The following is a 22,784-nucleotide window of genomic DNA, read 5'->3' on the forward strand; positions in this document are numbered from 1 at the left end:
CAAGCAGAGCCGTGCGGAACCCGCAGCCTCGCTCCCACCACTTCCACCTCACGTTTCAGGCTCTACTTGCTGGCGTTCCCCCACGGCCCTACCGTTCACCACCACCCAGCACTCCACTTCTTGTCATTCTCTTGCCCTCAGCCAGATAAAAAACTCTACCTTTGTTTGCTTAGCCAAATCACAAGCATAATTTAAGATTCGATTCAGTCATGATTTACAAAAAGCCCTCCCTGAGGTCCCAGGTTGGGCTTTTTTCAAGGCACCCTTGGCAATAAACATGGTCAAAAACATAGAATCTTAGGTGACCTAGGAAAAGAAACTGTGCCCCTACTTCCTCATTTGTAAAATGGGTTATCTATCTTCTCAGGTGGGGATGATTAAATGACCTTACACACACACAGTGCTTATTAGACTCTATCATAGAGTAAGGGCTATATTTAAACTATCTTTAACTACTCCTCCTTCCTGCTTCCCTGTTTCACCAGTGTCACAATAAAAGCATCTATCACCCACAAGAGTGAAAAACTGCCACTTATTCATCTCATACCACAGTGCCTAGCATATAATAGGTAATCAAAGAATGTTTGGTGAACTAAAATAACTGTCTCTGGACTGGTGGCAACAGAAGGGAAGTCATATGCTACTGAGAGATCCCACTCACCCAATTATAAATTCACAATCTGGTTCAATTACCCTTATTGAGCCCTTGCTGGATACAAAGTTCATCTCCCTAGGTACCCTCACAGTCCTCGCAGCCCCACTTGAACTCCAATCTTCCAACATGCTGGATATCTAAGTTACCAGCTCACAGCAGCCAAGACAAGAATTTAGAGGCAAGGAGTCATAAAGAAGGAGAAAAGACTGCTTCTCGCGACATTGCCATGACAGGAGCAACAGAGAGAAGAAACACAAAAAAACGAACAGAAGACAGCCCCAGCACTGCGGTTATCTGCCATGAGGGGAAGATCCTTCTCCTTGAACTCACTTACCATGTGAATTAGGAAAAAAGAGACCTGACTTCACAGAGAAGCCAAAAAGGGATGACATAATTTTTAGGTCAACCTAAGTTTTACAAGTGCTTATCAATACATTTTTTATTTTAACAAAATATAATAATTTCAGTGAAAACGTTTTTCTTTTATTTACTTCAAGTGAAATAAAAATATTCCATTTTAGGGGGGAAAATTCCTTTGACCATGCTGACACAAACCGAGTTAGCTAGTCCCAGACGCGACGCCTATCAGCACAATTTGGAAAGATCTAGAGATTTGATTACACATCCTTAGGTATTTAATTTTTGAATTGGTAACAACACATTTATTATTTTGTTCCTTTAATGACTCAACAAAAATACTCCTTCTAGCTTTCTTTTTAAACTTGGCAAAAGTAGGGACATTAAGAAATTCTACTTAATTGTTTGCTTCTATGAATGTATAGCCGAAGGAATGAGATTTTTCCTGGGAGACATTTATTCTTTTAAACAAGTAAATCAAATACTTGCTTGATTCTTCAAGCAGTACTGTTTTATTCAACATTTCTAACATACCACTTGGCACTTGGACAACAGATTTAACCTTTAAAGTAAAAATAATTCATTGAATCATAAAAGATCAGCAGCCAAAAGTTAAAAGCGAACGACTAAACTTTTACAGATAAATGTTCCGGCCAAGAAAATTTAAGTTAATTTAAGAAGCAACCGATAAAACATTCTTCACACTTCTAAGGAAAAACTCACTGTTGAAAACCTTCAATATGTGAAAATCTTCTAAAAGTACTACAAAATAGTGTGATAACCTTAAGGACTAAAGAAAACTAAGATTAAGAACTATTATCCCTATTTTATAGATAAAGAAATTGAAGGACTTGAAACAACATATTATACCTATCATAAAATATTTGCTTCTCTTTTCAAGAGATTTGTGTTATTAAAAAAGTCTGAGTTTTTCACACATGGGCATTGGCATTAAATAAACATCTGTATTCTATTTACTTTTTCTGTTCTAACCTCTATTCACAAGGATTTCAGGCAGCCTATAACAAAGTTTAATAAAACACAGACAGACCAAGGTCAAAATAACATAAAGAGAAAAAAAATGTTAACTATGAGAGTCAATACATATTTTTACAACTAATTGATTTTACTTCCACTTCTCTGACAAGCCAAGCAAAAGAAAAAAAAGAAAGAAAGAAAAGACATAAGTTGCCAATTGACATAAACAAAAAACATAGAACACCAGTTCTCCAAGGAAAGGAAGCTTATCACATAATTTCAAATAAAAGATATAAAAATGACACGATTTATGATTACTGAAATGTAGAAAGGGATGCATATGGCTTTAGTTTACATGGATACATACCCTGGTAGTTCACAGATCTCTTAAATATTATGCTGTAATTTAACATTCCTGAGGTTCCTGTACATGTGTTTATTACTTATCAAAACACTTATTCCAAAAAAAAGAAAATATAACACAACATTTTCCAAAATTATCTGCCCTACTGAAATACAAATAACACAGAACACTGAAAGAAAGAAATGAGACAAAATAGCATAAGAACAATGAGTTCATTCACATAAAATTATAGAAAATGCAAACTAATCTATATCATGAGTGTATTCATGTTAAAATCTATCAAAAAACTTCTAAAAACATGTACAGCTTATTTTATGTCAATTATACTTCAATAAAGCTGTTAAACACACACATATATATATTCACACACATTTATATGAATAAACAACAAAAAATGTACAAAATCTATATGAGGAAAATACTCCTGGAAGACAAAAATGTAGACTTCAAGAAATGGAAAGACAGTAAATTTTTCCCAAGGTGTGGAAAGAATCTTTCTGACTGTGATTCAAAACTCAGAACCAATTTTTAAAAAAGAAACTGATAAATCCAGCTACACAAAAATAAAAAAATGAATAAAAGCTTCTGCATGGCAAAAAGCATGATGAAGAGAGTCACGAAAACCTAACTGGGGGAAAAAAATTGCAACTTGTTTCAAAAGGCCAATGTCCTTAACATCTAAAGAGTGCTCAGAAATCAAGAAAAAGAACAAAAGACCAACAACCCAAGAGAAAAATAGATAAAGGCCTGGATGGTTTACAGAAAAAGAAATGAAAACATCCTTTAAAGTTACAAAAAGATATTCCACTTTACTCATAGAGAAGTGCAAATTAACACTACACTAACAGACCACATCTCCTTTATCAGAATGGCAAAAGTCTGAGGTTTGACTACAAACCCTACTGCTGAGTCTATAAGAGAAAACATATCTTAATAAATTGCTAGTGAGTGAATGAAATGGTATAGCTATATAGGAGAATGCAACAATATATACAATTAAAAATACATTTACTTTTTGAGACAGGAATCTCACTTAAAGAAATCTACCCTAGAGACACACTTGTACAAGTATGAAATGACATATGCACATTACTCATTTCACATAATTTATATTAGCTATTCTGTCCATGAACAGGAGACTGGGTGAATAAACACACAAGGAAGCACTTGTAGCTTATAAAAAAGAACAATGAAGATCTCCATGTATGGACATGGACTAAGCTCCATACCTATTATTTCACACATACAGGATATACTTTTAAGTTGTAAAAACAAGGTGTAAAACTGTATATGACATACCACCTTTTTTGTAAGATGTGGGAGGGGGAATAAGAATCTACATACTTATTTGCTTTCCTATGCCAAAACTAAAATAAAAATGGTAAAAATAAACCAGAGAACAGGATAGCAGGGAGACATCTCTGAGTTACATTTTCATGAAGAGAAAGCAATTCCCAAAAGTGAAAACAAATTGAAACAAATCTATCTATATAGTGAAATGGTAAGAGACAAGAATTCTTTCAAGTGACTGAGAAATGGCCTGTTTCATACTATGCACAAAATAAACCTGGGACATACTACAGCTACAAGAAAGAAAACTTCCAAAGACTAATGAGACAATGAAGCCAGCTTAAAAGGACCAAAATAAAGTAAAATACTAATATATTACCCATATCCCAAGGAAAACATTGATTCTCACCATGTCTATAGCAAAAAGGCTGTTGTCATCCCAGATATCTGCGGAAATTGCTTCACCAACGAGTATCATATCCTCTGCAAGCAATTCCAGAACTCTTATTACCATCTGTCTACTTCCTAGGAATACAAACAGGAGAGAGAAGGAAAAAAGTTCACTTTCAAATAAATGGCTGAATACAATACTACTCAATCCTACAGTTAGTCTGCCCCCAAATCCCTAGTTTCTCTTTTCATTTTTTTGAAGTTTTTAAAACTGTTGGAAGGGATGAACAGGGAAGTCACAATCCACAGCCACCACTGAAGACTTCTGCTCAGATCATAATACTACTTACAACAAATGAAACATGTTCATAAGCGGGAAAGACACTCAAGAAGAGAATAGAAAAATCTGACTTAAGCACTGTGCACTAGATCAAAATAATTTTCAAATTCAAAGACTGTCCATGTTATACATAAGAGGTGACACAGCACCAGAGAGGGTTAGAAAATGCATTCTCATAATTTCCCATTTAGTACTAGAAGGCTTTCAGCCTCATCATAAATCAGTATTTTCCCACACAGGAACTGCCTGGGAAACTATGCTTGCACTGGAATAACTAAAGGAATAAATGTTCGTGCTGCCATTTGCTAAAGAAACTTTGAGGACTTCCATCCGAAATAGGTCCTCAAGCCTACACTCATCTTAAATCTAAAAAATATTCTAAAGAAACCGTGCTGTCAGAGTCACACCCAGCAGAGCAATCTTCTTCCTCCACAGAGAGAGAATCACAAAGGAATTCCGCTACTCACAGTTCTAAGTGAGGTTAACATCCAGTCAAGACTCTCCTGTCTCATATACCAAAGGTAAGTTTCTAATGAATAAAAGTAAAACAAACTACCAGATCCTAAGTGTCTAGATTAATTCTTTCATTAGAACAGCAGCAGTAAGTTCTGTTAGAAATCTCTTATGATATTGAACAATTACAAATTATGCAATAATATACCACAAAAGGGCAACAGAACATTTAGAAAATTTTATGTACCAAGATACAGCTTTATAATGATCAATCTGACTTTTTACAGCAAATTAAGAAAAGGTTAAATGCAAAATCATTAAATCTAAAACTGTTCCTCTCAGTATACCATGCTGAGACAAGCATAAATACTTTACGATGCCAAAGGTCAGATCTTCCTTCGTTTCACATTATTAGTACGTGAATTAATATGTACCCCAAAGGCCTAGAAGCAGACTTATTCAGTCAACAAGAAGTTAGGACATACAGATTTCCTCAGGATAAAAAAAACTTTTTTTTTGAATAAAAAAATTTGTAATGCTTCCCAAATATATACCTACCTTCTGCTTTCCTCCTCATCACCTCCAAACAGGCAAAAAATAGCCACAGGACTTAAAGAATCATTAGCATGGGATATATTTTTTATTCAGCCAATATAAACCAAAAAAAGGTAAAACTCATTTAGCCTGTATTTATATCTTAACAAGTTTATCAACTACTAAAGATGTGTAGATTTAGAGAATAAAAATCATTGTTCTCTCCAGATCTTTCTTTACACTGCAGTATGCTAAGTACTTCAGAGCATGGACCTTAGCTTCAGAAGAACCTTGCTTCAGGTCTCTGTTCTTAGCTGTTTGACTTTGGATAAGTTTCTAAACCACTCTAACTCTGTTTCCTCATTTGTAAAACGGAGATACAAGCAGTAACTACCACTGACGGAAGGACAAGATGGGTTGGTGTGAGGAGCGCATGAAATCATGCACACAAAACCAAGTCGGACAGCCAAGCACAGCAGGAACTCAATACACAGTGACGGTGGTTTGACGACTAGACTGTTGGGCATCAGCCATATTGCCACAGTTCTTATCACTCTGCTGAAATCACAACTACATTCCACTGCATATTTCAGTATATCTTTGCAAATTTACCCAGCACACTTGAGAGAAAATGTAACTCAAGAATGTTTGAGTTGTTTTTTGGGTTTTTTTGTTTTTAGGAAAAAGAAACTCCTGCAAAGGTAAGAATCTAGTTTGGGGTTTGTTTTTGTCTTTAACATGTGTCATAGCTTAAGTAAGAACTGAGTGGGAGAATGAAACTGAGAGCAACTCAGAAAGTTTCTAAAGAGCAAAGGCCAAACATCTTTTTATCGTCTATCATGCTGCTCCACCTTCTCTAACTTACTCCAGCTGCACAGGTTTTCCAGTGCTTACGTTTAAAACAGCATTTGAGAAGTGCAAGCCTGTGCAATAAGAAGCCATAAACGAAAGGGGATGCGCTGTCTGCAGTGCTCCGTGGCATCCATGTTTAATTAAGAGATAATAAAGACCTTATTAAGTTCTTAGCAATTTGTACCCCAAAAGATAAGTAAGTACTGATTCTAAAGGTCCAAATGTAGACAGAAGGTGAAAACAAGAAAAATAAGAGTCCTAGAAAACCGACAAAACAAACACAATTATATAAAAAGAACTAGGATTTCAGAAACAACTAACCCGTTCTTAGGAGAGGAACCGCTGATTCCAGGACGGAGACACAGAACTGGGCAAGACTGAGCTGCTGGAACTGCAGCTCCAGCGCGCCCTCGGCCTCCAGCTCCGACAGACCCATGTGCGCCATCTCCAAAGGCGAGGGGACGGAGTTCACAGGAGCACGACCGCTGCTCCCACTGCAAAACAAACAAGTGGCAACTATTGAATATGGAAACAGCTCACAAGAGATTGACTGCACATCTGCTGCCTTGCAAACTAGAAACCTCACACTGGACACAACTATACTGCTTCATGCAACAGTTCTGGTCAGGTTTGTAGAAACCTTGACAAATTTATGAGATTAAATTCCATAGACGGCTCAAAACTGTAAATGAAACCAAAAATGCATTTATATTTTGCTTTTCAAACTGATGTTCTTGAAATCTGTCAACATTCCTATAGTAGCAATCAACATTAGCACTGAAACCATTCATTTCTAAAGGAAAGTAACCAGATTCATAGCAAAGTTGTTCGGTAATCAACTTATAAAGGCAAAACTAAATAATTCACATAGTTTCCTGAGTTTTCTGTGATTTTCACCAAATGTTCTGAGTAAGCCAATGTTAGCAACCGAAGAATGCCAGAAAAACATGAGAAATGGATTACTTTAATTAGCACATTCAACATCACAGAGTGATATTGAATACACCAAAAAATGGAACATCTCATCTTTCTTGACTTCCTCCATAAAAACATTCTTACCTTGGATGTAAAGTGGTGGGGTAACAGTGCTAGAGAAAGGCTTGAAACTCACATTTACAAAGAATCTCAAAATTTTGACTGTTGGTATTGTCCACAATTGAAGCTGAATCACAGAGACACACTAACGCTATTGAAACATGTACAACACCCAAAATTTAATAGATGTTTTGTCATTTCTTCAATTTCACCACACAAAGTATCCCAAAATATGGAAATCAGCTGTACTTCTCTCCAACTCTGAAAGGCCCCATGAGGAAGATGCTCACTCAGGAGTGAAAATTCACAAGCACAGAGCACACCCTATGGATATAGCTTAGTGAAGGAGGGACAAAGGCTTTCTAAGAGTAAAGAGAAAAACCAGGCCTGCTCCCCACCAGCTACCAGGCAAGGACTAGGAGCACAGGCTCTCACATCATACTGTCCAACCCCGCCCTGCTCTGGACCAACTCTATAAACTGGGGTTAGGCTCCAGCCTCTCGGAACCTCAGGGTTTTCTGTAAAATGATGATAGCAATGACAACACCAATCCTATTAAAGGACTGTTAGGAGGACAACTAAAGGAGACCAAGCGCGTACGGCACTTGGCCTAACACCAAGCCCACAGCCAGTACAGGCAGCCCTAGCTGGTAGCAGCAGCAGCGCCATGAGACAATAATTAGCCAGCAGACAAGGGCTGGCCTTACTGAGCATTTATCAGAATGACACTAAACAAGAGGCTAATACGTTTTTAGATGCTTGTAGCCTAAGGATGAGGTAAAATACAAACACCATGCCAATCCCTTTAAGAAAGTTCACAATAAAAGTCTGTGTTTACACAAACAAGTAGGAGTCCATAAACCATGCACCCTGAAGGAGTCTGTTTTACAGATTCTCCAATTATTCCTTTTAAAACACTGATGTATTTAAATCATGCTTAGACTTACAAAAACGGGTTTTAAATATTATCAAATGTATCTATCATTTAAACCTATGCTTTTAAACTAGATCACATTCCATTTGTGGCTGGCAAAAAAAATTTAGTGAGTGAGAATTATCACTCTTCTTTCAGTGCAATAGAAACAGAAAATATAGTTCACTGTGTAGCACATGGAATCTGAGTACTATTTTGTGAACACTTTGTTTTAGTGGACACACAGGCACACATGCACACACATGCAGTTTAGGTCTGTGTACTGAACACCGAACTACAACGTAGGACTTATTTCCTACTGTGGGTCATGGTCTAAAAAAGTACGAAAACCACTCATTTAACAGAAGGTCAACACGTGTGGTAATGTTTCGAAAGAGAAGTCAGAGGAAAATGATGATTGCCCTCTGAAACTGAGACACACACATTAACCTGGCTTGTCTACAGTCACCTGGAAGACAGTGCATCCCAATCCTGGCCGTCTCCTCTGGGCCGCTGGCCTGTGCGCCCAACCACAGAAGGCCGGGGGCTGCTGCTTCCTGGAGAAGGATTCTGGGAATGATGAGTAACTCTTACATCATGACAATAAGACAAAGAAGAATTCTGGGAAATTGTATCTGGGGGAAAAAAAAAAGAAAATTATCCCATAGTACAGACAGATTGCTGATTATGTAGTATTTATGCGTCATTCTTCCAAATAAACACTAACAAAATTCAGATAGTAGAAATGCTACTATAGGAGTAAAAATAAAACTAAAGGTCAACCTTTTCGGCAAGTATTCACTTAGCACATTTAGGTTTATATCTAACTGACCTGGTTATATGGAACTTTCTAGCCAACATACACTTACAACAGTGTTCATTTACAACATTAAAGACTGCCAAAGCGGGATACCAGACTGTGCACTCCCTTGCTTAAAACTATCCAAGAAACCCTACCTCAAACCATTTGCAAAAATTAACTCAAAATGGATTAAAAATCTAAATGTAAGAGCAAAAACCATAAGTCTCTTTAGCAGATAATATAGCGGTAAATCTTCATGACCTTGGATTTAGAAATGGATTCTTAGATATGACACCAAAAGCACAACCAAAGAAAACATAGATAAACTGAACTTCAAAATTAAAAACTTCTGTGCATCAAAGATTATCAAGATGACACCTACAGAATAGGAGAAAATATTTGCAAATCATATATCTGATAAGGATTTAATATCCAGGATAAACAAAGAACTCCTAAAATTCAACAATTAAAAAACAAACAACTTGGGCCAGCCCCAGTGGCCTAGTGGTTAAGTTCAGCGCACTCCACTTTGGCAGCCCAGGTTCAGTTCCTAGGCACAGTCCTACACATTTGTCTATCAGTAGCCATGCTGTGGTGGTGGCTCACATACAAAATAGAGGAAGACTGGCAACAGATGTCAGCACAGGGCGAATCTTCCTCAGCTAAAAAAACAAAATTTAAAAATGGGCAAAGAACTTCAAAAGACATTTTTCCATAGAAGATATACAAATGACCAATAAGTACATGAAATTTCACCAGGGAATTACTAGTCATTAGACAGTAGTCTTTAGGGAAATGCAAATCAAAACGAGGGGTCAGGGGCCAGCTCCATGGCCCAGTCGTTAAGTTTGTACGCTCTGCTCCAGCAGCCCAGGATTTCACTGGTTCGGATCCTCGGTGCAGATATGGCACCACTCATCAAGCCATGCTGACACAGCAACCCACATAGTGGACCTAGAAGGACCCCCAACTAGACTATATGACTATGTAGTGGTGTGGTGTTGGGGACAAGAAGAAGAAAAAATTAAAAAAAGAATACAGAAAATTGGCAACAGATGGTAGCTCAGTTGCTAAACTTTAGGGAAAAAAAAAAACAATGATGGGCTGGCCTGTGGTGAGGTGGTTACATTCAATGCCTTCTGCTTCAGTGGCCTGGGTTTATGGGTTTGGATTCCAGTCGCAGACCTACACCAATCGACAGCCATGCTGTGGCAATGACCCACATATAAAGTGGAAGAGGACTGGCACAGATGTTAGCTCAGGGCTAATTTTCATCAAGCAAAAAAAGAGGAAGACTAGCAACAGATGTTAGTTCAGGGTGTATCTTCCTCAGCAAAAGAAAAAAAGACCCACAACGAGATACCACTCCACACCTACTAGGATGACAAAGATTTTTTAAAAAATAGAAAATAACAAGTGCTGACAAGGATGTGGAGAAATGCGAAGGCTTATACATCACTGGAGAGAATGCAAAATGGTGCAGCCACTACGGAAAACAGTTTGATGGTTTCTCAAAAAGCTAAACATAGAATTAACACAGGATCCAGCAATTCTACTCTCAGGTATACACCCAACAGAATTGAAAACAGGTGCTCAAACAGATATGCCAATGTTCACTGAAGCATTACTCACAATAGCCAAAATATGGGAACAATCCACATGTCCATCAGCAGATAAATAAACAGTGTGGTATAGCCATACCATGGAATATTATCCAGTCATAAAAAAGGCACGAAGTTCTGACATATGCTATACAACATGGAAAACATTTTGTTAAGTGAAACAAGCCAGACATAAAAGGACAAATATTGTATGATTCCACTTGTATGAGGTAGCTAGAATAGACAAATTTAGAGGCAGAAAGTAGATTAGAGGCACCCAGGGGCTGCAGGAGGAAGGGCAAATGGGGAGTCCGGCTCAGTGGTTCCAGAGCTTCTTTCCAGGGTGATGAAAAAGGTTTGAGAACAGGTCAGGTGTTGGTTGCACAACAGTGTGACTGTAATTAATGCCACCAAACTGCACCTTTAAGAATGGTTGTAAGGGCACATTTTATGTTACATATATTTTACCATAATTTTTAAAGAATTAGGTAAAATAAAGGAATTTGCAGAGGGGAAAAAAAAAACCTCTTCAAGAGCTTCTCACTGCACTTCAACGAAAATATAAAATCCTTACCAAGGTCAACAAGTCCCCACACGCTCTGGCCCCCGCTGCCTCTCTGGTCTCCCCCCGCTGTCTCTCTGCCCTCCCCAGCCCAGCACCGGGTCACCACACTCCCCCCCCACGCTCTGGCCCCCGCTGCCTCTCTGGTCTCCCCTCGCTGTCTCTCTGCCCTCCCCAGCCCAGCACCGGGTCACCACACTCCACCCACACGCTCTGGCCCCCGCTGCCTCTCGGTCTCCCCTCGCTGTCTCTCTGCCCTCCCCAGCCCAGCACCGGGTCACCACACTCCACCCACACGCTCTGGCCCCCGCTGCCTCTCGGTCTCCCCTCGCTGTCTCTCTGCCCTCCCCAGCCCAGCACCGGGTCACCACACTCCACCCACACGCTCTGGCCCCCGCTGCCTCTCTGGTCTCCCCTCGCTGCCTCTCTGCCCTCCCCAGCCCAGCACCGGGTCACCACACTCCACCCACACGCTCTGGCCCCCGCTGCCTCTCTGGTCTCCCCTCGCTGCCTCTCTGCCCTCCCCAGCCCAGCACCGGGTCACCACACTCCACCCACACGCTCTGGCCCCCGCTGCCTCTCTGGTCTCCCCTCGCTGTCTCTCTGCCCTCCCCAGCCCAGCACCGGGTCACCACACTCCACCCACGGGCCTGGTTTCCGTTCCTCAGGCACGTCACCCTCGCTGCTGAGGCTCTGACCTTCCTGGAACACCCGTCCCGCAGCTCTTCAAGCAGACGCCCCTTCTCGCCCTCCAGGTCGCCTCCTCTGAGAGGCTCTCCCTGACCATCCTACCTAAGTAAGCTGCGCTCCCTCCATCACCTTCTGTCACACCACCCTCCTTGTTCCCTTCGAGCACTTCTGATCTGAAGTGAACTTGTTTATTACCTGTCTCCAATATTCCAAAATCTAACCTCATAAAGGCTGAGACTTTACCCGTTTTGTTCAGTGTTATACCCCCAGAGACTAGAATATTGGTTGGCATATAGTAGACGATAAATAAATATTTATTTACTACATGAATAAATCTTCAGAAATACCAAGCAATTTTATCATCATTATAATTTTTTTTTCTGATGAAATATGGGGCACCCAAAAGCTCTCTTATCAGCCAACTGCAGAATGCTGTATCTCAAGAAAGTTAAGGAGGAAACCCCAGACCCTGTGAGATCTATAATAAAGCTAACGTAGGGCAAAAATATTCAAGGAGCACAGGATCAGTGAAACTCTCAACAAAACAGGGATTAACTGTAAAGCATAATGACAAATCACTATAATATTCAATGCATACTGTAAAAGCACACAGAAATCTTAAGTTGTAAATACTGTTTTGACAAGGCCAGCCTCGTACTCTATTTGGCCATTAGATGGTGCTTTTTCCCTGAAAAGTTTGACACTATCATATAATACTATGACTACATCACAAGTCAAATAAAAATAGTCTTCATAAAATAAAAATTGGTATTTTTCAAACCAAACAATTTATTAACACAACACGTAACGTGTGAAAATACCCAAAGTCCCACATGAATAGCGGGACTCAGAATCCTAGTCCCTAACTGCCAAAAACACTCTTTACGTATGGGAGAAAGAAAAAAAACACCTGCAAAGGTCTCTTATCAAAAATAAAAAAAGAGGGTGGGATCATGAGTGGTTCTGTCAATCACAGTTTGTTTTCAAAGATGACAATTTGATTACGTTTAGGAATAGGGGGTTGATGTTCTGAAATGTATACACAGTAAGGCCCCAGCAGCGAGTATAATGGGGAGTTCTCAGAAGAATCTGCAAATACTGCTAGTGACTAGTGAACAAATAAATATAAATACCTTGTTTACTAGAGAAAAAACCTGGATCCCGGTGAAAGTTCAGTCTGTTTCTTAAATACGTGCACAGCTGCTGCAAGCAGGACACTGACTGCAGTGCCAGGCGATGTTTTCCATCTCCCCCAAAGGCCAGTTTCAGCAGAGATAAGAGACTCTGAAATAAAGAGCAACGAAAACGATCACAGGAACTAAGTGCTCGACCTCAAAGAAGGATGTGGAGCTTCAGGAAGGTTAAATGAACAACAAAGGGAATAAATGAAGCTGCCAAATGTTTATAAGACAGGAGAAAGAGAAATGCACAAAAATGACAGCATAATGCAAGAAGATGAGTCAAAATAAGATGATAAAATTTTAATAGCCTGTGTTTCTCATATCTAAAATCTGGTAGCTGAGCACCCATTCTGAGAGAACACAGGAATTATTCCCCATTCAGAACATTAAGTTACACAGTACTTTTAAAAAATCACAGCAAGCCTTTTCATCTCAAACAGCTAAATCACATTGCCACGTGCTGGTAATCAACAGCTTTTCCTCTGCTATCATTTGTCAGGTGCAGCAGTACGTATTAATAGCTTCCATTCACTGGCATGCACTTCAGCCCTCTAATTGCAGAGCGAGGTTGTGGACTGAGGGTGCTGAGGCACTGCGAGATGCTCTGGACATGCCAGAATCCCAACGCTGGATCCCAATCTCTCTACTAAATAAGCAACAGACTAGATAGCAAAGAATCCATCTGATTTGCTCATTACGACCATATTTCCACAGCATCTAGCACTGTGCCTTACACAGACTGGATACTCAGAAAGTGATGCTATTCTTACTGTTAAGAAGGGTTCCTGCTGCCCAAACTCCATTTTCAAAGTCTATTTCTCCTTTGGATGACCCATAAACAGTAAATTCAAGGTGGTCACAATGGACAGCATGCATCGAATGAGACTAATTCCCATCCAGATAAGTTAAAAGATAAGTGATTTAAATAACCAAATATTTCATTTTTTGAATACAGTAGTGCAAATTTCCTTTCCAAGGACTCCTACTTTGCAAAATTTGTTTCATTGCAAAAAGTTGTCTATTTCAAAATCGAAAACAATTACACAGGATACGCACCTGAACAATTTTTGGCCTTTGAAGGAAAATCTCAGCAGGAAAATCTTGCATGATAACGTCCTTCAATAGTTCACAGGTGTTCCAGATTAAAGTGTGGTTACTACTTCTTAAAGAACTACAAAATATAGTATTATTTTTAAAATGAGTTTACCTGTACCAGATTCTGAGTAACCTCGGGGCATAATGACTCTATCACAATCCTTTGGACCTCAACTAAGACATCACTTCCCCTGGGAAGCCTTCCTAGATTTTTTCCCCAATCAATAAACAACTCTGGGGTAGACGCTTCTTCCATATGCCTCTATTTTGTGCTATGTAATTGTGTGTTGACCTTATATCCCCCACTAGACCCTCAAGAGCAGGGACTACAGGGTATCCACTACTATAAGCCCAGAGATTATCACAATGCTACAAAATGAGATCAATGAGGTCAAAGGGCACAGAATTCGGTGAAATCTGCTAAATGAATTAGGAAATAAGACAAAAAAATAATAGTAAGTATAGAGTTAAATTCTAGGAATCAGATTCCTTACTGCTCGTCTCTGCTCTAGGTGATTCAAGCTGGGACTCCCCTCTTAAACTAGACAGAGGATACCCCTCAACTTTTCAGACAATATCTGCTCTCCTAGGGATGCAGCAGTTGTTCACCCCAACCCAAGAAACCACACCCTCTCTCTCAGCCCAGCTCCAGTCCACCATTCGCCATTCACACGCATGCACTAGACGCTGTTAGCTCTTCTTTAGGGACTGACTCAGAACTGACATATCAAAACAAGCCCCTGCCCTTTGTCATGTGCACTCCACCCCCTCAATACCTTACTCCAAGAGAATTTACTGATGCCTTAGAAGTGCCATCACCAAAAGTCCTTCAACACCATCCACCTGTATCTGGCCCTAACTCTAGCAAGTTGGTCTTTATTTTTCACATTCTTACCAAAATAAGACTAACAACTCGTTGTTGTGGCATTCATTGAAATTAAAGTTTCAGCAAAAAGTGAAACTAGACATTAAAACACTCTCCAAACTTCTATATATCAGCTGTCTACTTTTGGGAGGAATAACCAATTAACATCCATTACATAAGATTAGATTAGATCAGTGGTCCCCAACCTTCTCCTAACAGAGAAGAAAACATGGAATCCATGTTTCGAAATATATCGTCTACTAAAAAAGACTGCATTTATGTTTGATTTTTCCATTTTTATTAACCAAGGGCATAAGCAATGGCCAATCAGAGAATCTGGTCAATAAGAGATGACTAATATCACCAAGAAGTACACAAGATTCCAACTGGAAAAAAGAAACTTGATGTGCAGCCTGATTAAAGGCAAACAGGAATTGTCTGGCTTGCTTTTTAAAATACTGAAAATCCTTCATATATTCCCATTACTACCTTCACAGCCACTTAGTATCTTTTTTCCTGGTGAAAATGTATAGTAATAACTATCAGATTTGATGGCTATAAATGAACCAAAATACCAGAAATACCTCAGGCACTGTACCTTTCATTAGAGGAGAGGACATGTCGGTCTGTGGTGGTCAGCGGCAGCCAAGGAAACACAGAAAACTTCAAGCACTTGACAGTCTGATTTACTGTTAACGGAAAAGCAAAACTTCAGGCATCAAGAAGTCAATGTTGACAGATTCACAAAGTTAAGAGTAAAGCTTCCCTTTTAAAACAAGGCTCCAAGTAAAGTTCCATCTTACATTATACCAAGCAAGGTCAGCTACAATTTTGTTCCCTCACAGGATAAATAAGAGAGCTCTCTTTTCATAATTTAAACAGAACAAGTATATTATTATTATTAGAAGAGCATTAAACACACACCAATATTGAATGACATTTAGAGTTTCAACTAAATTTCCTATTTTACCCTGTGGTTGATCAGAACAGAGTTTAAATCTGACATAAAAGGAACTGGCATTTGGAGAACATCTTTAATTGGAGAAATTAAAAATGATATAAACATAATCATCTATTACATTTAATTAGTCATGTTCAAATATCCTATATGGTATTAGATGTTTAAACCTCTTTGAAGATAACTTGAAGACCATAAGGTTGAAGATCAAATATCAGAGTTCAAAGGAGATTAAAAGAAATCCAAGAAACTAACACAGTTTTAAACTACCCCTGTTCAAATTATTTTTTAACAGATCTCATATTGCATAAGTTAAGGTGACAAGACTGAGAAACAGTATCTACATAAGCCCTTCCAAATGGCAAATAGTCTTTCTGCCAAATGCTTTGAAAGAGCATGGAATCGTTAAATTCAGATAACGGTAATATTAAATTGCCAAACACATCACAGTTGCTTTTTTCAAGTGCTAACATAAAAGCAGGGTTTACTTTTTAAGGCAAAAGCAAGAGGTAGGTGGAGGGAAGGACAGGCTTACACTGCGTACGTAAAGATGTGTCCAAAATAAGCCACACCATCAATTCACAAACTGCAACTCACAGGAAATGCGTAACCATCTCAATCGTCCTTAAGGTTTTCAACAGCTTCACTCAAAGACCCATTGTTACCAGCCCTGTAGACACTCACCTCCTTCTGATGTCTCTCACTGTCACTCAGTTAAGCCTCTCAGCCACAAACACAAAGAACTACCATCTTGCCTCAAAACCAAAGCTCCTTACAAGCCTAACAAATCTTTTCCAGAAAGGTGAAGCATTTTAACACATGAGCACGTTTTCTGTTTTTTCTTTTCAGGCTGTTATTCAACCTGAGAGTTTCTATGAAAGTTTTTTAATAACAGAGGACTTCCAAATTCAGTTAATCTGAATACCCGACATCAGCAGATGTATCCTGGCACACAACTTTTTCATCTCAACTACGCAGGCAAGAAAAACATGAAGTACATGCTTACCTATCCACTCCCTAACTGCATCACCTAGGACAAAGCTTTTGTCCTTTCTAAGCCTCAGTGTCCTCATCAGTAAAATGGGGACACTAATAAACTCAATCTCATGGGCTCCACGAGGATTGATTCACTCATTCAAAGAACGTATATAGTGCCTAACACATTTTTGGCATTGTTTCACACACTGGGGATAAAGCCCTGTATGCAGCTATCATTAAACTAAGAATGAGGGAGACAAACAAGAAGTAAATAAATACATAATTTCAGATCACGATATGTGTTAGGAAGAAAACTAAACACAGATAGAAAGTGAACACCGGCTAGAGCCCTCAGGAAGGTCTCTTTGAGAAGGTGGCCTGTGAGCAGCAGAGACCAGACACACCAGACACGAAAGGACCTGGATGAGATTCCAGGGAGAGGCTCTAAATCAGAACTCTTCAATCAGCTGGATGTTGGGATAAAGATAAATGAAGAAACGAAGATGATTCTGAGTCTTCGGCTTAAATAACTAGATGGACAGTACCACTCAGGGAGCTGACACACGCACAGCACAGGGCACCGTCCCCTGACAAAGACTTCGTGTTCAATAAGCACGAGGTACCAGTGCACCATTACCACCCACTTACAGAGCTGCTCGGACGCAGTCAGAACATCAAGTGTCACCATTTAGACTCTACACCCGAGACTAATTTGAGGCAACTGAAACATTCAGTTCAATGCTGAAACATTCAAGTTTGACAGTGTGTCTTCACAACAATGAGGAAAAGTACATTAATTTCCTATTTACCAGATCAGCAGATTTACTTCCCTACACATACACACCCATCGGCCGTGGAGGCACTTCTGTCTGCTGGAAATTACTTTTGTCTTGAGGAAAATACCCTGTTAAGATTTCAGGTTGTGGCAATTCTGAAAAGAAAATATAAGTATCACTTCATCATTGATTTTTATTAGCTAAATGTGAAACTCACTCATCAAATATTAATGTTTTCTCAAGTTTTTGAATCATTTTAAAAACTAGAAAAATAACCTAGTTTTTTTTTCTCTGAAGTCTGTCTTTCTAAAGAGGAAAAGAATGTGAATACTGAACCAATTTCCAATTGATGGGGTTTATCCCCTCTCTCTTTTACTGTTAATAAATACAATTACTTTTTAGAATGAAAACATCCACAATGTACATAAAGAATCTGTTACAAAGTATCTATTCAAGGATTGTTCATCTCTGCTGCTTAGTCCATCTCCCCTCTCTGACTCTAATTGTATAGTGTCTGATCACATCAATTTTCATTAATATCTTTAAAAAAAAACTCACAAACAAAGGACTGGAGTGCTATCTTTCAACACCTGTGACGATTCCACATCACATCTTATTATGAATTCAGCAGTTCAGATGCAATGAGAAGGAGGAAAAGGCTACAACTAAATTCTGTAATTTTCTCTTTGAATTTTTCATGCTAGTAGTTCCTAACATTAATACAGATAACTGAAAATTAGCCCTAGACTATACCTCTAATCTCACCTGCCAGGAACTAGATTGAAAATTCACGATTTAAGATTCTACTTGATTTGTTATGGCTTAGACAGAAATTGTAAAATACATTATTAAAAATCACAGTCACACAAGAACTCAATCAATGGCAGCTGCTATTGTTCTTATTAAAAGCATACCAGAGTCATAGCAGGAGCAGCGCAGCATTGGTGAAGAGAAAAATATGGTCTAACAGATTAAGCAAGCAAAAACATGCTTTTTCCACCTTTACTACTCAATCACATAAATTTCATCAGCACTTTTTTTTTTCTTTGAATCAATTTAAATGCCTTCTGTTTGCTAGGCACTATACCGGGCATTAAATAACAACAAGAACACAACAGTAGCAGCCAACAATTCTATGCTTAATATATGCTGGGCCCTACGTGGAGCACTTGACAGGCATTGTCTCATTTAATCCTCACAACAATTCTACCAGATGTTCTTTCTTCTTGTCCCACTTTTGGCATGAGAACACTAAGGCCTGGAGGAGTGAAGAACCTTACTTAGCAAGGTCACACAACTAGTGGCAGCACTGGGACTTAAGTCCCTGTCTCTTTCGCTCTGATTTTAAGCAGTATACCACGTGTAGCTCATTTTGATTGGCCCCCACAACAAAATCATGAGCTAGGGCAGGTATCACCATACTCCTGTACAAAGAACACAGTCAAAAAATCCAAGTTTGACACATTTAGAATGACGTCTGGCACACAATAACGAGTGCTCAATGAAAATTTGTTGTTATTGTTAAAGAAATAGTCTGTCACACTAGTCTCACAAAAAGAAAATCAATGGCATCTTTTAGGCCCCATACAAAATTAGAAATAAATACTAATGTATCCTCCTCTAAATAACAGTAGAAGAGGGGAAAAAAGATCGCTCGGATAAGTTAGCAAGAAAAATAAGTTGGGGGGGGGGTGGGAAGGAGTCTTTTTTTTTTTTAATTTAAGGTCACCTTTCTTAGAATTAACCACTAGAACCAATATGTATATTTTAACAGAATGCTTCAGATTGATTCCAAAGAGTTACCAGTTTGATTGGTTTGGTAAGATTCAGAATATAGCGCAGGAACTTCCGAAGGAAGAATAAAAAGTCCATCTAAAATGCCATCGATTTCAGCCTGTAGATTTGGCTCCACATTAGAACGAAGTTTAGATAAAAATTCGACTGCACCGAGATCAACTAAATGCTGGACCGCTGGGGGATACTGAAATAAGAAGAGAAGAGTCTTAAGAATAATAATAAATATCAAAATCTCTAGACATTATTTTACCACAGTCAAAACATGAAATTATTTTTGGTATACTAGATGTTCCTTTTTAAAAAAAAATAAATCTTGCATTGATATACCCCAAAGTAAAGAACTTCCAAGAATAGGACGTACATTTATAGTGACATACATAAAATATTTGATAACGCTTAGGAGAGACAAGTCCAGACAATGATCACTGGAAATGCACCCTATCAATCCTACCTTTATTTACTAAATGGATTACTGCTTCCCACTGACACTCACCCTCTCCTCTCCTACCTCCAACCTCCAACCAGTCAAAGGATGCCAAAGTAATGAGAACCCCCCACGAGTGCAGAGTGATTTACAGTTTTGAAAGGTGACACCAGCACACTGACATTTCACCATAACAACTAACTACTCTCGAGAAAGGCAGAGGAACACAAATCTGAAAATCAAATATGGGAACAGCAATTTAACATTCTTGTGCTATTTACTAAACATGGTCTGTAACATTATCTTTAAATGTATTCTCTTTCCTACAGACACAACTAACTTTTAACATGTAAATAGCAGAACACAAGGAAATACAGAATAAAACATATTAACCTCTAAGATGATTCCAAAAATCAGAACATACCAGAACTCAGCAGCTCTGGGTTACTTCAGAGCACAGAAGAGACAACGTGAGATTCAGCATTACGAATAAGAGAAAAGGAAGATGAGCACTACATACCCAGATAAATTAAAATTCAAACTCTTCGATTGTTTTTAAAAAAATTGTTTTAATTATTTAACTTTCAACCAACGATACAATTAAATGACTAAGAAACACTCACTCCTCTGATCATTTTATTTCAAAATGATCCTACCTTAACCAATCTATTCAACAGGCTCAGAACCTCCGCTTTCATTGGGACGGACGGGAAATTGAACCATTCCAGCAAATGCAGGAAAAGCAGCCTCTCCTGAACGAGATCAGCACAGCAGATTAAGTTGTGCTCAACCTTGCAGAGGATGCTCCGGAGAGCGCGCTCCCGGATCTCGGCCAGCTGATGACCTGTCAACGAAGCACAGCACGCTGCTGCCCTACTCCCAGGAGGCGCCCCCAGATCGACCCTGAAACTTGGTCATTCCTGGGGGGCCCGGCGCGGGGAGGAAGGAGAGAGGGAACCCAGGTGTCTGCACCTGCCGGCCGCTCGGGCGCTGGGCACGAGAACTGCCGAGCTGACAGCGTCCCACAGGGTCCCAGGGGGCCGCCCAGGGAGGCCAGGACACGAGACGGAGCCGCCGCCGCGGGGCCCGGCCTCGGACACGGGACACGGCCTTTCGAGCAGGTGGCCACGACAAAGAAGGGCTGGGGCGAGGGCATCGCAGACTGTTACCGAGTTTCCTGATGAGCCCCGTCAGGACCATCTCGTCCCGCACCATCAGCCGCCGTCGGAGAATTAAACAGCCGCGCCACAGCGTCCGGCCACAATTAATGTCCCCCTGGAAACCCGGCCCGTCGGACGGCGGGTTCTGCAACGCGGGAGTGAACCACCCGACGAGTGAGAAGCATTCCGTGAGCTGTTCTCGGGCGCCGCACCGCCAGAGAAGCTTACAGTCTCCCTATAAATACTACCACGCAGCTCCTAGACAGAAGTATCTGTCGTAAGAACCGGAAAGAATGAGGAGACAAGTAGGGTAGAACCTGGTTTGGTCGCCATGCATGTCGGGAGTTGTAGTCTTGGTCCATTCGTGTTCGCCTCCCGGAATTCCGGAACCGCTGCTGCGCCCGCCTGCCTGGGGTTCCGGTGCCCCAGCGCGGGCTCTGGCGCGGGCTGCAGAGGCCGGGACTGCAGCGCAACCCAGCCCTGCGTCCTCGCTCTGCAACAGATCCGTTTATGACTCTGCCAGTGTGAATTATCAGCTCTCAGAACTTTACAATTTAGAATGCAGAGTTTTGTTTTGTTAGAATTCCCCCACCCCCTTTACTGAGTGACTTACCCTCTTTAACTGTGAAGTGTATCTGCAAAGTCAAACAGCGTCCCCGGATACCTAAATTCAATATAAACAAGCAAACCACAAAAGGAAAGAGACGCCGGAAAAAAGGAAAATGAGCAGAAGAGAAAAAGGGAGAATGTAGAAAGAGGAAAAAAGGGGGGGGGGGGGGAACGAATTAGTATTTTAAGGCACCAAAGTTGATTTTTGCATCTTGCACTGTGATCCATCCGAACAAATAGGAAAAATTTCTAAGCAATGGTAACGACGCCACCAAAATTACATTTGCAAAATGATTTGCACTTTAGAAAGCATTTTATCTCACTGATCTTTCCGATTTCCCTGGGAAAGAGCTGTCAAGACAAGTATTCCCATTCCTATTTTGAAAAAACAAAAAGGGAGGTTAAAACCAGACAAGTACCTCACCCAAGGTCACATCACCTAGTAAGTGGTGGATTGAAGACCGGACCTTAATTTTCTTTGTAACATTCTTAGAACCTTGCTACTTCTGTATGTGTGTAGGTGAAAGAGAGAGTAGTGACATTTGAGTTGGATCTTGAAGGATAAGTAGGAGTTTGCTTGCCAGGCAAGGAAATGGGGTAAGGGAATTCCTACCAGAGACAGAGTGAGTCTGTCAGTCAGGGAAAGTAAGAAATTCCACGTCGCCAAATTACCTATGGAAGGAAGAGGCAGAGGGGGAAGGGGTTGACAGTGTGCATGTTGGTCTCCGTTTGGCCCGCTAGTTGCTCCTCCCAGCCCTGCCAGTCTTTTTAGTAACTAATCTGCACAGATGAAAAGACTCCACCATCCAGACTCCCTGGCCCTCTGGCCTCCATGCGCTGTAGCCAATGGGAGACAGCAGCAGGAGGTTGGAGAGTGGGACAACAAAGAGGTGTGGATATTTAATCAAGACTCCACTGGCCCATACCTAGGGCTGCCTGGCCAGGACTGTCACAGTGGCTGCATTCCTGAACCCTAGGGTGACAGCTCCTGATGGATAGTGTGCCAAATGGACCAAAAGGGAGAAACTGTGGAGGCAGTTACACCAGCTAGGTTTCTGTGTCGTTATCCAGGCATGAAGGTTCTCATTATGGATTTGAAGTGTCAAGGTCAAAATACACATGACA

At 40.1% G+C, this 22,784-nt stretch overlaps 1 protein-coding gene across 9 annotated transcripts in view; it reads right to left on the bottom strand.

The window, feature by feature from the left end:
* Window positions 1–21,547, bottom strand: part of RTTN (rotatin) — a 159,942-nt gene extending 138,395 nt beyond the window's left edge. For 3 of the 9 annotated variants that reach the window (XR_011441605.1, XM_070275832.1, XM_070275834.1), the window contains exons 1-10: window positions 21,060–21,397; window positions 20,547–20,734; window positions 19,473–19,650; window positions 17,738–17,824; window positions 15,556–15,646; window positions 14,054–14,168; window positions 12,950–13,100; window positions 8,631–8,796; window positions 6,535–6,707; window positions 4,054–4,169 (exon numbers count right to left, since the gene is read on the bottom strand). Coding sequence is in view for 6 of the 9 variants with exons in the window: in XM_070275832.1 (XP_070131933.1) it covers window positions 4,054–4,169; window positions 6,535–6,707; window positions 8,631–8,796; window positions 12,950–13,100; window positions 14,054–14,168; window positions 15,556–15,646; window positions 17,738–17,824; window positions 19,473–19,650; window positions 20,547–20,734; window positions 21,060–21,105 (1,311 nt within the window). In the remaining 3 variants the exon portion in view is untranslated. Of the gene's footprint in view, window positions 1–4,053; window positions 4,170–6,534; window positions 6,708–8,630; window positions 8,797–12,949; window positions 13,101–14,053; window positions 14,169–15,555; window positions 15,647–17,702; window positions 17,825–19,472; window positions 19,651–20,546; window positions 20,735–21,059 lie in introns of those variants that run through there. The other 6 variants (XR_011441606.1, XM_001493188.5, XM_014727854.3 and 3 more) reach the window with 5 other exon arrangements.
* Window positions 21,548–22,784: the final 1,237 nt, after the last annotated feature.

Source organism: Equus caballus, chromosome 8 (assembly GCF_041296265.1).
Source record: "Equus caballus isolate H_3958 breed thoroughbred chromosome 8, TB-T2T, whole genome shotgun sequence".
NCBI lineage: Eukaryota > Metazoa > Chordata > Mammalia > Perissodactyla > Equidae > Equus > Equus caballus.